Source organism: Procambarus clarkii, chromosome 65 (assembly GCF_040958095.1).
Source record: "Procambarus clarkii isolate CNS0578487 chromosome 65, FALCON_Pclarkii_2.0, whole genome shotgun sequence".
In the NCBI taxonomy this organism is placed as follows: Eukaryota; Metazoa; Arthropoda; class Malacostraca; order Decapoda; family Cambaridae; genus Procambarus; species Procambarus clarkii.
The window spans coordinates 9670433-9684517 of NC_091214.1; the positions used below are offsets into that span (position 1 = coordinate 9670433).

The following is a 14085-nucleotide window of genomic DNA, read 5'->3' on the forward strand; positions in this document are numbered from 1 at the left end:
CATTCCCGTGGAGGTTCTTGCTGCTCGGCATTTGCCTCGCCCTTGGGGCCAGCTGGGGCTTGGGGCCCTTGTTTGGCCCTGGGTAGGGATTGGTATTGTGCTGGTTAGGACGTCAAGGTGTTGCGCAGCCTGCCACCTAAGCGGCGGCCGGTTTCTGTTGCCTCTGGAGACGGTGTACTTTTGCGGGGTTTTTCTTTTGTTTTTCATTTTCTTGCCTGGTGGGGGTCTGCCTAAGGTGGTTATAGTTCCACTGGTAGTGTTTGGCGGCTCTCTGCTAGGCCCCCGTGCTTGTACACGTCTCAGGGGTTTTCAGTGCTATAATCTACCCTCTTGTTATGTTTGGGTTTCTTAACCGGTTAGCAACACCTTGCTCGGGCTTCCCGTAGTTGTTACCCTACGGGCCCTGGAAACCCCTGTCTGGGCTCGGGGGACCATTGAATGTGTCTTCCGGGTTCCAACCCGTCTTGAACGGGATCGTTGGTTGCTGTTCCCTTGTCTCCGGGTGACAGTCGCCATTTTTACCTCCGTCATGCTGCCTGTTGGGTCACTGACACCTTGACCCGGAGTCTTGCGAGTGATTCTCTGCTTGTTCTCCAGTACTCTCCTGATGTTATTACTGTTCAGAGTACAGGCGGCATCCGTGTTGCAAGCTAGGTTAGGTTGCTGCAACATGCTAGGTTGGTTTCCCACTCGAATGCCCGTGGCCGCCCCGTTTGGTTAGGTGCTGCTCGCCCCTTTCTCTCCATGTTCCCGGCTCCGGACCGTCTGCGGGTTTCTGGGTCGGGGCGGGGGTCAGTTGCGGCAGAGACTCGGGTGGTTTTCGGGGGATGCCCCGTTCGGGTTGGGGACGGAGGTTTGAGCCTGTGCCTCCTGCCAAGGCTTCTGGGTCTTACCAGCGGCCCTTTCTTGTTGCCTTTCCCATGGGCTCTTGCTTTTCTTTAAGGGCGGAGGGCTTGGAGGACGGCTCTGCCCCGGGGCCTCTGTTGTTGGTTCCCGGGGCTGTGGGGGTTGCCTGCTAGCAGTTCTGGGGCGGTTTTGCCCCTTCAGGGGTTTTTCTGCTGTTGGGCGTCGTTTTTCGCCCTTCCAGTCTGCTAGCTTCCCGCATTTGCTGGCGTGTTTTTGTGTATTAAGCGTCAGTCACAGCCCCTGCTGGCGGCCATTTTCGTCTGCCGGTTTCACGGCATGGCCACCAGGGCGGCATTGCGGTTTGTTTACATGCGTCTGGGTGTGCGAGCGAGCGTCTCTGGTGAGTTTTCAAAAAATTTGCAGGGTTTTTGTTCTCCTGTTGTCGTTTCTTTGTTTTTCTGGTGTTTTCTTGCCGTTACCTGTTCCTCTGGGAACGTTTGGGTGTTGATTTTGGGTCTGAGCCTCTGGGTTTAGGCTCAGTGCCCCTGGCTGGTATGCTTGCTCCCACACCTTGCCCCTCGGTTTTCGGTCTATTGGGACCGTTTTCCCAGGGCGTTCTGCTGGGGTCTGTGCTTTGCCTTTTAGTGGTGTTCTCCGCCGGCAAATGTGGTGGTTTGGGCTCCCCCTGGTTTGATTCCGGGTTCCTTTGGGTTCCTTGGTTTCGTTCTGGAGGTTTCTTCCTCTTGGGCCCCCTTTTGTGGGTTCAGGGGACTTTGTTTCCTCGTGTGACCCGGTTCTGCCTTTTGGGGTTCCGGGGTCTTCCTGGCTTGCAGACTGAGCTTTTTGGGTCTTGGCACATGTTGTGGTTGTGCTGGGACTTTGTGGTTTTGCTGTCGAGGTGGGCCTTTTGATGCAGTTTTGTGCCTTCTTTGCCTGGCCGGCGTAGTGCTCTTTGCCACTAGTCGGCGGCTTGTGCTTTTACAATATATGTCCTCACCTAGTTGTGCTTGTGGGGGTTGAGCTCTGGCTCCTTGGTCCTGCCTCTCAACCGTCCGTCAACAGGTGTATCGGTTCCTGTGCCTCTTGGGCTCTGTCATGTCTACATGTGACATTGTATGGGGGTCAGCCTCGTTACTTGTGTGGGGAGTCGCCACATTACTTCTTAGTGCTTTCCCGTTCCCATTCTGACACTCAAAAAAAAAAAAAAAAAAAAAAAAAAAAAACTAATTATCTGTGGCTCTTTTGGGTACTCAGTTTCCACCTGTGTCCCCTAGTGCGTGTGCCCCTTATGTTACATAGCCTGTCCTTCTCAACCCTGTCGATTCCCTTGGGTGTCTTGTATGTGGTGATCAGGTCTCCCCTCACTTCCTCTTCCAGCGAAGTGTGGTTTCATTCCCGTAGTCTCTCCTCATGACTTCGGTAGTGTACTTTTTCTTTCTGAAGGGGTTCTGTTCCCTTCTCTGTTGACTGGGCGCTGGGGGAGCAGCTTGCTCTGTTGCCTCTCGCTTGGTCCCGCTGTTGGTGGGCGCTTTGGGTTGTCTTCCGGCCTCTGCTGGCGTCGGAGGACGGTTTCTCCCCCTTGGGGGGGGGGGGGGTTCAGAGCTGGCGGGGTGGGCTTCTTCCCTGCGCTTCGTCATTTCCTCTTCGTGGGTGCGTGGGGCGTGGTCGATCCGCCCCATCCTTCTGGGCTTCCCGTCTGCTCTTTGCAGTCATGAGCTTTTCCCGTCTGCTCTTTGCAGTCATGAGCTTTTCCAGTCTGCAGTTCTTCTGGACTACTTCCGTCTGCGCCCTGGATCCTCTGCCCTGCTCGGAGGACTGTTGTCTGCTGTTCGGATTCTGTTAGGGCCGGGTGCATGGATGGTGGACCTGGACCTCCAGGTCACTTCTTGGCACGTTCCTCTCCAGTTTTTCTGGGGCTAGCACGGTTGGTAATTACCTATGTGTACTTACCTAAGTGTAGTTACAGGATGAGAGCTACTCTCGTGGTGTCCCGTCTTCCCAGCACTCTTTGTCATATAATGCTTTGATTATAATTGTCATATTGTCATATAATGATTGTCATATGTCATAATGTCTTCATATGATTGTCATACAATGCTTTGGTGGTGGGGCTTCAGGTTTGCTGTTTTTATTGCATTCCCTATTTTGTGAAGGGCACTTTGTATACTCTTTGCATCTTTACCGGATCTTAGTGCCCTGTCTGCGTCTGAGATTCGGTGTCTGGCCTACCTCGACGACTGGCTGGAGTGGGCTCCCAGTCAGTCCGCTTGTCTGCTCGCCAGGGGATGGTTCTTTCCAGATCGCTGGGTTTGGTTTCCTGGTGATCTGGAGGTTTTACCTTCTGTTTCCGTCCCGGGTTCGGACCTGGGCCTTGTTTCAGGCTTTTGGGCCCCTCATTGTCTTCCCTCCAGAAGTGTTACTGTGGCTGTGGTCCCGCCTTTGGCTGTTCAGGAGGGGGTCCCGGGTTGCTCAGCGGTTGCTTGGGCGGTTGTGCGGGAGTTTGCACTTCGGCGTGCTTGTCTGCCCGCGGAGTCGGGTTTGGCTCCGGCGTCGGTTGGTTCCTACGGAGACTCCACTTCCGCCTCTTGCATTCCTTGGGTTCCTCTGGGGATCTGGTGTTGGTGCTGCGTCACCAGCTTCCTCTTTGGGGTTTTCGGGGTTCCGTGCCTTGGCGGCTCCCCGAGCCTTCGCTCGATGTGTTCACGGACGGGTCGTCTCTCGGCTGGGGCTTTGTGACCAGTGCTCACCAGGTTGGCCGAGGTTGATGGAGTCTGTCTGTCCGTCGGGCTCACAGCCCGGTTCAGGTGTTCATGGCTGTCTGGTTTGCGCTTCGGAGGGTTTGGGTCACTAGGTACTCTACCATTCAGCTCTGTTTGGACTGTTCTCTGGTGGTTCTTGCCGGAACCACAGGGGGTTTGGTTAACCGTGTGGTTCGTGTCCGGGGTGTGTCCTGCGTCCTGGTGGACAGCTGTCTCGGTTCATTCCTCTTCGTGGGTTGGCCAGTCGTCGCCGATTCGTTTTGTTGGCTCTGTTGGGCTTATGGACTCCTGGCCATGGACGTCTTCGGGTCGGCGTGGTTTAGGCGTCGCCCATTTTGTGGCGCCCTTCCCACCTGCGAGGACTTCACGGTGGAGGCTTTCGGCAGGCCTGGTCGAGGTGGGGGGTACCTGTACCTCTTCTCCCGGTCCAGCTGTTGCTTCGGGTTCTGGCTCAGTTGCAGCCCATTCCCACGAGAACAGTCCTTATGGTTCCACTGTGGCCGGCCCGGCCTTCTTTTCAGACGCTGCTTGATAGGTGTCCGTACCCGGGGCGTTTTTCCTGAGGCTTCACCTCTTTCAGCAGGCCGAATCGGTCCTGTCCGTGACTGGTTCGGCCTTCTCTTTGGCTCTTCGCGTCTGGTATTTTGACGCAGGTATCGCCATCTCTATGGTGTTCAGGTGGCTTTGTTGACGGTGTCCCACCTGCGAGCTTCGTCTTGGAGACTGTATGACGTTTATTACGTCTTCTCGCGTTTTGTTTCCCCTCCGGCCTGCTCATGAGTCGCCTGAGCCATCCTGGTCCTTGTTCAGGGTGCCTTCTTCTCTTCCCCTCAGTTTGTGGTAGCCCCTTCGGTTTCAGTTTCCTCCTCTTTGGTACTGGTGGTAGCTTTATTGGTGTGCAGCCTTTCTCTGTCCTGGCGACGGTCGAGACGGCTGCTTTCCGGAGGGGTTCTTGGGGTATTGGTACTTGTTTGGTTTGGCTGGGGGGTGCGTCCTGTTTTGTCCAGTTGTGCTTTTTGCTGTTGCCGGCGTACCGTGCCTGGGGATGCGCTGTGGTTGATCCGGTTCCTTCGTTCCCTGTTTTTAGGGATCGGGTCTCCCGGGTCGTCCGCAGTGTTTTCCTTCTTACTGCGGTCTGTCTTTGCGCCCGTGCTGTTCAGACGTTTGCAGCAATTGCTGCTGTGTTGGTGACGTCTCGGGCTCATTTCGGGCGCAGGGAATTGTGGGTCGCACAGGTTTTTGGCCGCCCATCCATATGTGCGTCTGTTCTTGGGCGTTCTTGTTGCCTTGGGTCGCAGGTTTGCGACCGGTTGTCTTGGCTTTGCGTTGCAGAGTTTGTGGCGGCCGCCTCCCGGGTTAGCCCTTTCTTTTCCTTCTCTTTGGGTATGAAGCTCCAGGGAGCCGTAGGGGCTCCCCACAGAAAACCAGCGTTGAATGTAATGAAACGCCATTTTCTGGGTGAGCCCCGGAGGCTCCCTGGAAACCCTCCCTCCCACCGGTCGGCGTTTTTTTTCGCGTTGGTTGAAGCTTAGCTTCCGAACTGGAGCTTGGCAGCCGGCGCGGTAGGTCCGGGGCTCCCCCCTCCCCCTCCCGGGGTGGGGAGGGCTGCGCGGACGATAGGCGCGGCAGTAAAGTGTGATGTTTGCTTGTTTGCTTGTTTCCTTGGGATTGTAGGGAGTTTTCTACCTCTCTGTTCGGTTTTTGTTGTAGTTTCTTACCATGTGGGGTTTGTTTTGTTACGCCTACCTTTCTGGGTGCCTAACCCCGGTCGATGGCAGATAAGGAAAACCCCCAACCATATGGGGTTTTCCAGGGCCATTGCTCCCTGAAACCTCTCTGAAGGGGCCAGGTTCTGGCGCTGGTCCCTGGTAGGTCTGAACTCCTTAGCTAATGTCCCGGTCTAACATAACACACATTAGCCCGATAAGCTCCAGGGAGCCTCCGGGGCTCACCCAGAAAATGGCGTTTCATTACATTCAACGCTGGTTTTCTGTTCCTCTGGGAACGTTTGAGGGTTGATTTTACACCAGGTTTTCCGTTTTGTCTGTTTTTGGTGTAGGCCCTAGGGTTTGGGCTCAGTGTCCCTGTCTGTTATGCTTGCTCCCACACCTTGTCCCTCGGTTTTCGGTCTGTTTTGACCGTTTCCCTGGGGGTTCTGTCTGGGGGCTGTGCTTTGCCTTTCTGTGGTGTATCTTCGCCGGCAAATGTGGTGGTTTGGGCTCCCCCTAGTTCGATTCCGGGTTCCTTTGGGTTCTTTGGTTTCATTCCGGAGGTTTCTTCCTCTTGGGCCCCCTTTGTGGGTTAATGAGCTTTGTTTCCTCATGTGTGACCCGTTTATGCCTTCTGGGGTTCCGGGGTCTTCCTGGCTTGCAGACTAATCTTTTTGGGTCTTGGCACGTGTTGTGGTCGTGCTGGAACTTTGGGTTTTGTTGTCACGGTTGGCCTTTTGATGCAGTTTTGTGCCTTCTTTGCCTGGCCGGCATGGTGCTCTCTGCCCATTGGTCGACGGCTTGTAATTTTCTTTTCATGTGTATGTGGGTGTGTACACATGTAGATTTACGTGTGTACAGTGTGTGTGTGCATATGTGTATGTGCATATGCACATGTGTGTAATAGACCTTGTGTGTGTGTGTGTATTTATGTGTCTGTGTGTGTGTGTGTAATTACCTAAGTGTAGTTACAGGATGAGAGCTACGCTCGTGGTGTCCCGTCTTCCCAGCACTCTTTGTCATATAACGCTTTGAAACTACTGACGGTCTTGGCCTCCACCACCTTCTCACTTAACTTGTTCCAACCGTCTACCACTCTATTTGCGAAGGTGAATTTTCTTATATTTCTTCGGCATCTGTGTTTAGCTAGTTTAAATCTATGACCTCTTGTTCTTGAAGTTCCAGGTCTCAGGAAGTCTTCCCTGTCGATTTTGTCAATTCCTGTTACTATTTTGTATGTAGTGATCATATCACCTCTTTTTCTTCTGTCTTCTAGTTTTGGCATATTTAATGCTTCTAACCTCTCCTCGTAGCTCTTGCCCTTCAGTTCTGGGAGCCACTTAGTAGCATGTCTTTGCACCTTTTCCAGTTTGTTGATGTGCTTCTTAAGATATGGGCACCACACAACAGCTGCATATTCTAGCTTTGGCCTAACAAAAGTCATGAACAATTTCTTTAGTATATCGCCATCCATGTATTTAAATGCAATTCTGAAGTTAGAAAGCATAGCATAGGCTCCTTGCACAATATTCTTTATGTGGTCCTCAGGTGATAGTTTTCTATCTAGAACCACTCCTGTGTGTATTTATGTGTCTGTGTGTGTGTGTGTGTGTGTATGTATGTGTATATATTATATATATATATATATATATATATATATATATATATATATATATATATATATATATATATATATATATATATATATAATATATATGTATGTATACTTTTTCTTTCGAAAGGGGGCTCTGTTCCCTTCGCTGTTGACGGGGTGCTGGGGGAGCAGCTTGCTCTGTTGACTCTCGCATGGTCCCGCAGTTAGTGGGACCATGGTTGTCTTCCGGCCTCAGGAGGCAGTGGCAGCGGACGGCTTCTCCTCCTTTGGGGGTGGGGGGGGGTTCAGGGCTGGCGGGGTGGGCTTCTTTCCCTGCGTTCTTCGTTACCTGCGTACCGTGTCTGAAGATGCGCTTTGGGTTGATCCGGTTCCCCTCGTTTTCTATTTCATGGCTCGGGTCTTCCAGGTTGTCCGCAGAGTTTTTAGGTCTTCCAGCCTGCGGTCTATCCTTGCGCCCGTGCTGTTCGGACATTTGCAGCTTTCACTGCTGTGTTGGTGATGTCTAGGACTTGTTTCGGGCACGAGGATTTGAGGGTCGCACAGGTTCGTTTCCGCCTGTTCTTTATCTGCGCGTCTGCTCCTGTGCATTTCTTGTTGCCTTGGGTCGCAGGTTGCAGCCTGTTGTCTCGGCTTTGTGTTGCGGAGTTTGTGGCGGCCGCCTCCTTAGTTAGCCCTTTCTTTTCCTTCTCTTTGGGTATGAAGCTCCAGGGAGCCGTAGAGGCTCCCCACAGAAAACCCAGCGTTGAACTGCTAGGGTCACTGGAAATGAGCTTATGGAACCAAGAGTGTGAAAGTGCAAAAAGTTGGGAATTGCTGACTAATATTGAATGGTTTAGTAAGAACTTTCTATTGGTAACTTCTTAAACTTTTTATATTAACTTCTTTTATATTTGTACAGGACCTGGTCATTTGTCTCTTGTGATAGAGATGTTGCAGCGTGAATGTGACCGCCAGGCAGGACGCATTGTAGGAGAGATGAGAAAACACAGGAGACTTGAGGCCACAGTGTCTTCTGTTCGTAATTCTCTTAGGTATTGAGTTAGTGATTGCTGTCTATGTAGAGCATAATGTCTCATAATAGTTATTATTTCTTGTAATTTTCTAATTATTTATCAAGTATGATGTCCATCAGATACACAGGAAGTAAAGAACTACGAGGAGACCAGCCAGATCCACGTGATCTGGATACTTTATTAGGGGAGCTGACTCTCATCAATGCACGAGCCGAGCTCTACCTCAGATTCATCCGTAGACGAGTGTCGGTGAGTATGTTTGTACGTTCGGTTCACTTTCTTTATACAGTACTATGCTTATTTGTTATCATTTATATATATTGTATTTAGTAGTACTTTGCTAAAATTTTGCAGCCTAAGATATAGTTGATGAAATATATATACAGTATATCAATTCTCTGATACTAGAATATGTTATGCAGGCTGATTTTGAGGCTTCAATTGTGGATAAAGCAGAGCGCAGTAAACAGGAGGCAGCATTTGAAGGAAAATTGGCACGATCTCAAATGGTGTGTGATATGGCTGTTATTGTTGCTGATTATACTATTTTGGAAGAGTTTTATCTTAATGAATCATTCAAGAAGGCATTGGCTATGGATACTGTGGAGGAGACGGCTAATACTTCTTCCCTTGTTGATGATGCATTTTATATTGTGAAGAAGAGTGTAAGGTAAGCAGAGTTTTAGTTTGGTACTCAGTACTTGAGATTAAGAGTATACAGTATTGACAATAATAGTAATTTTAAAAAATTCAGTAGAATCCACGAGGAGGATTCAAAATCACACACCTGGTTCTCCCAAGCACACATTAATGTATCACATTAATGTGATTTCATTGTGCATTTAAAGAGAAGCATTGGAGGTAGAACTCCTGGACCACAGTCGCATGGGGGCAATGTGTGAAACCCTGATTGGGTGTCAATGGAAGCTCGGGACCACTACAACCTTGTTCTTCAACCTATGATCTATGGACTGGTGCCAGTCACAAATTTTACCCGGATCATGTAGCTGCTGCATGAACTCGAATAGCTGACCGAGTTGTCTTCTGATGTCACTGTGGTGTCCAGACATAAAATACATTCATTGTCTCAATTTTGGATATTACTCGAAAAAGAATATTTACCTCTTGAGTTATAAAGCTATCAAATTACAGAGCACCACTTGGTTCCCGAACTTTAGTTATCCGAAACTTCCAGTTTCCCGATTGGGGCTGGGGAGTCACGTTACACGAACTAAGTTCATGTAGGAAGTAGTCCGCCAAGCTTCATGCCGGCCGGGGTTGGGGTTACCCTACACGAACCAAGTTCGGGTGAGGAAGCGGTCAGCCAAGCGTCGTGCCAGCCCGTGGTGGTGGGTGGGAGATGGTTTAGTTTGTCCACTGACCGTGTCGGGCGCCGCCTGCTACCCTATGACGTTACAGACTCACGGCCTATTGTTCCCATTGTTTGAATTTGTCACGAGACTGGAGTGTTCATTCCGTGACTTTGTTTTACATATCAGCACAATCAAGGAACATCCGTGCACCATGTCGACTCCAAATGCACGCATTGTGTCAGTGAAAGCATCTACAAGCGGGTTACGTAAAGTAAAGAGGTCAGTGATGACATTTGAAAAGAAAGTTGAAATAATTAAGAAGGTGGAGAGCAGTGTCCCGAGAAGTGTCGTGTGCGTGAATATGGCATTAGTAAAAGTACTGTTTTTGATCTTCTTAAGGCTAAACCTATCATTTTTTACTATTTCTCTAGAAGTGAAAGTGATAAAGCAATACGAAATAGAAAGGTAGTAAGTAAAGCAAAGGTGGAGAGTGTTGATAACGCAGTGTGGGAGTGGTACAAACAGAGACGTGAAGTGACGAAGAAGCCAGTGGCAGGCTGGCTGCTCGTGGAAAAGGCGCATGAATTTCACCAAGCAATTAAAATGACTCAAAAGTGTGTATACAGTGATGGATGGCTCAGAAGTTTTAAAACCTGGCATGGCATTAGGTTCATTAAAGTGCATGGTGAAAGACAATCTGCTGATATTGTTGGTGCTGATGAGTATGTGAGTAAATTTGCGGAGATGGTGCAGGAACAAAATTTATCTCTAGAGCAAATTTATAATGCTGATGAGACAGGTTTGTACTGGCGTATGCTTCCCACAGAAACGATGGCTCATAGTGGTGAGGACGATCCTTCAGGTGGTTATAAACAGAACAAACAGAGAATTTCTTTGTTGTGCTGTGCAAATGCAGCTGGCACGCACAAATTAAAATTACTTGTGATTGGAATCTGTAAAAACCCCAGGGCTTTAAAGTCAGCCAGGTGCCTCCCTGTGATTTATAAAGACCAGCCAAGTACGTGGATGGAGGGGGGGCCCCGGACCTCACCGCACCAGCTGCCTTCAGTTCGCAAGCTAGTGTCAGCCGGGATAAATGCTTCTCTGGCCTCAAATTCCTGGGCGGTGTTTGCCTCGTGTGGCGTTCTCTGCTGTCTTTGTGTATTGTGTGGTGGCCAGGAGTACCTCATCAGTGCCGGGGCTGCATGCGCCTACGGGTTTCCTTCCCTAGGTGCCCTGTGAGTACTGCCCTTGCGTGTCAGGGTTATCTTCTCTGGGGTGTTCGGGAACCGCTCCCGTAGGGGTTCTTGCTGCTCGGCATTTGCCTCGCCCTTGGGGCCAGCTGGGACTTGGGGCCCTTGTTTGGCCCTGGGTAGGGAGTGGTTGTTGTGCTGGTTAGGGCGTCAAGGTGTTGCACAGCCTGCCACCTAAGCGGCGACCGGTTCCTGTTTCCTCTGGAGACAGTGTACCTTTTGGGTTTTTTTTCTTTTGTTTTGTTTTTGTTTGCCTGGTGGAGGTTCTGCCTCCTGGGTCTATAGTCCCCCTGATATTGTTTTGGTGGCCCTCTGCTAGGCCCCCATGCTAGTACACATCCCAGGGGATTTTCAGTGTTATCATTTACCCTTGTTGTTGGGTTTCTCAACCGGTCAGCAACACCTTGCCCGGGCTTCCCGTAGTTTTTACCCTACGGGCCCTGGAAACCCCTGTCGGGGCTCAGGGACCCATGGATGCGTCTCCCGAGTTCCAGACTGCCTTGTGCGGGTTTGAAGGTTGCAGTGTGCCCTTGTCTCAGGGTGACAGTCACCTGTTTTGCCTCCGTCATGCTGCCTGTTGAGTCAATGATACCTTTGACTCAACTTTGTCTTGCGAGTCATGTTCTCTGCTTGTGCTCCAGTTTTACTCTGAGGATGTTCCTATTAGGGTACAGGCAGCATCAGCGTTGCATGTTAGGTTTAGGTTATTGCAACGTGCTAGGTTAGTTCCCACCCGGATGCTCCAAGGCTGCCTCGTTTTGGCTTTAGGGACCCTGACCTGGGGGCGTTGGCTTTGGCTCCTGCCGCGCCCCCTGGTCCTTTCCCTGTGGTTCTTCCTGCACCTCCCATCCTGTGTCCGGCTCCAAAATGTCTGAGGGTTTCGGCCTCGGCACAGGGTTTAGTTGGTAATGAGACTCGGGCTGCTTCGGGGGCTGCCCCATCTGGGTCGGGGACGGAGGCATTTGAGCCGGTTCCTCCTGCCGAGGCTTCTGGGTCCCACCAGCAGACCCCCTTCTTGTCTGCCTTTCCCTTGGACTCTGCCTTTTCTTCAGGGGTAGAGGGTTTGGAGGACGGCTCTGCCCCGGGTCCCGACATGGGGGATCCTGGGGCTGGGGAGGAGTCGACCTGGGGGCCTTGGGCCCCCTGTGAACCCGCTTGGGTGCTTTTGCCTTCCTCGTGGGGCTTATTGTTGCAGGGGGGAGGGGTTTTCTTACCCCCCTTCCCTGTATGAGTATGATTTGGGTTTGGCTCCTCCCCGGGTTCGGTTCCGGGCGCCTTTGGGTACCTCGGATCCGTCTTTTCAGGGGTTTGCTACTTCCCGTATCTCCGCGAAGGTGGCTCGGGAAGCTCTTGCTGCATACCTCTTGCGAGACCCGGGTTATGCCTCCCCAATGGATCCGTCCTCGTTTGAGTTCAGTTCTTCCCGTTTTTGGGTGCGTTTGGAGGTTCCGGAGTCTTCCTGGCTGGCAGACTGCCCTTTCTTTTCGTTGGGGGCGTGGCATGGGTTCTGTCGGACCCGCACGCTTCATTGGTGGGAAACTGCTACTTTTATGCAGGTTTACCTGGGGGTGAGTTTGAGCACCTTAATGCGTGCTTATTCGCTCCCGTGCTTTCTCGGGATGTTGGCCTTTTCCAGCTTCACGTGCAGGTTCCTCAGCTCAGCTTTCAGCTTCCTTGGTTGCGGAGGAGTTGCGCTCCCGTGGGCATTTGGCTTTGTTCTTGCGCTTCTTTTCCCTTCTTGAGCTGTCTTCTGCTTTGCTTGAGGAGGATGTGGGAGCGTTGAGTGAAGGGCCTTCGTCCGAGGCGCTGTCTTCGGCAGCTAGGGCATCGGCTGCACTGTTAAAGCTCTTTGCGCCCATCCTGAAGGAAGCGGTGTCTCTGTTTTTTGCTTCTCACCTCGCGTGCCGTCAGGCTGTGCTCGCCCTCTCTTTGGAATCCGCTTGCGTTCTGGCTCTTAGGTTTTCGTCTCCGTGTTGTCCGTTGCTGTTTGCAGAGACTGAGGTCTCTCAGTTTCTGCATGCGGCTTCGTCCAGTTGTCGTCCTATGGCGGACTTGTTGATTCTCCGAAGCGGTCGTTCTTGGCAGTTTCGGAGGGGTCGTGCCAGGGTTCCGAGTTCTGCTGGTCGAGGTGGGCCATTGGTACCAGTTTCTGAGACATTGTTCAATTCAGGGCCAGCGTCGTCTGGTCGGCGCAGTGGCCCTGTTCGAAGTTTGGGTTCTCGTAAGGGGCGTCGGCCCTTTCGCGGTTCGCCCCGTTTACCGGGCGAAGAGGGGGAGGCTCACTCTGTTTGCTCATGCTTGGTCCCACGATTTCTGGGCCTTTTCAATCGTGTCATCCAGCCTGCGGTGGTGTTGGGCTACTCGTCCTCTCTTGGGGGGTTTGGAGCTAACAGGGCAGGTTTCCTCTCCTGCGCTAAGTCAAGTCATCTTGGAGTGGGTGCACTTGGGCGTGGTCGAAACGACTACATCCCTCAGGTGGGTTTCCCGTCTGTTTCCAGTACTGAAACGGGACTGTGCGGGTCTGAGGTTCATTCTGGACTTGTCCCGTCTGAACCCCTGGATTCCTTGCCCCTCCTTTCGGATGACTACTCTGTCTCAAGTCCGGCTTCTGATGCAGCCGGGTGCCTGGATGGTGTCCCTGGACCTCAAGGATGCCTATTGGCACGTTCCTATTCATCCAGGGTTCAGGGACTGGTTAGGTTTTGTGGTGGGGCGTCACGCTTACCGTTTTCAAGGCCTACTTTTTGGCTTGAATCTGGCACCTCGCGTTTTCACGCGTCTGACCCGGGTTGTGGTGACCCGTCTGCGTCTTCTAGGGATTTGGGTTTTGGCCTACCTCGACGACTGGCTGGTGTGGGCTCCCAGTCGGTCAGCTTGTCTGCTCGCCAGGGATATGGTTCTTTCCCAGCTCGCCAGGTTCGGGTTCCTGGTGAACTGGAAGAAGTCCTATCTGGTTCTGTCCCAGGTTCGGACCTCGCTGGGTCTTGTTTGGGATTCTCGGACCGCTATCTTGTCTCTCCCTCCAGAGGCGTTGTTGCGGCTGCAGGACAGCCGTCGGCTGTTTCTGAAGGGGTCCCGGGTCACTCGGCGGTTGCTCGAGCGCTTGTGTGGGAGTCTGATCTTCACCGTGCTCGTCTACCCGTCTGGTTGGGTTTGGCTTCGGCGTCTGTTTTGGTTCCTTCGGGGACATCCCTTCCGCCTCGCTCGCGATCGTTGGGTTTGTCCTCCATGGGCCTTGTGTCGGTTGCTGCGTCACCGGCTTCCTCTTCAGGGTTTCGGGGTTCTGTGCTTTGGCACCTTACCAAGCCATCGCTCGATGTGTTCATGGATGCGTCGTCTCTCGGCTGGGGCTTTGTAACCAGTGATAACCAGGCAGGCCAGGGACGGTGGGGTCCGTCCTTCCGTCGGGCTCACAGCACGGTTCGGGAGTTTGCGGCAGTCTGGCTCGAGCTTCGGAGGGTTCGGGTCGCTCGGGGATCGACCATTTGCCTCCATTCGGACTGTTCTCCGGTGGTTCATTACCTGAACCGCGGGGGTTCTCTTTGGTCCTTGGCTCATTGGGGGTTGGTCTCTTCAA

General features: G+C 52.1%; 1 protein-coding gene across 1 annotated transcript in view; it reads left to right on the plus strand.

The window, feature by feature from the left end:
• Positions 1–14085, plus strand: part of LOC123770981 (conserved oligomeric Golgi complex subunit 4) — a 333387-nt gene that overhangs the window by 146887 nt on the left and 172415 nt on the right. The window contains exons 7-9 of the mRNA XM_045763150.2: positions 7828–7960; positions 8062–8191; positions 8365–8612. Coding sequence (XP_045619106.1) covers positions 7828–7960; positions 8062–8191; positions 8365–8612 — 511 coding nt within the window. The remainder of the gene's footprint in view (positions 1–7827; positions 7961–8061; positions 8192–8364; positions 8613–14085) is intronic.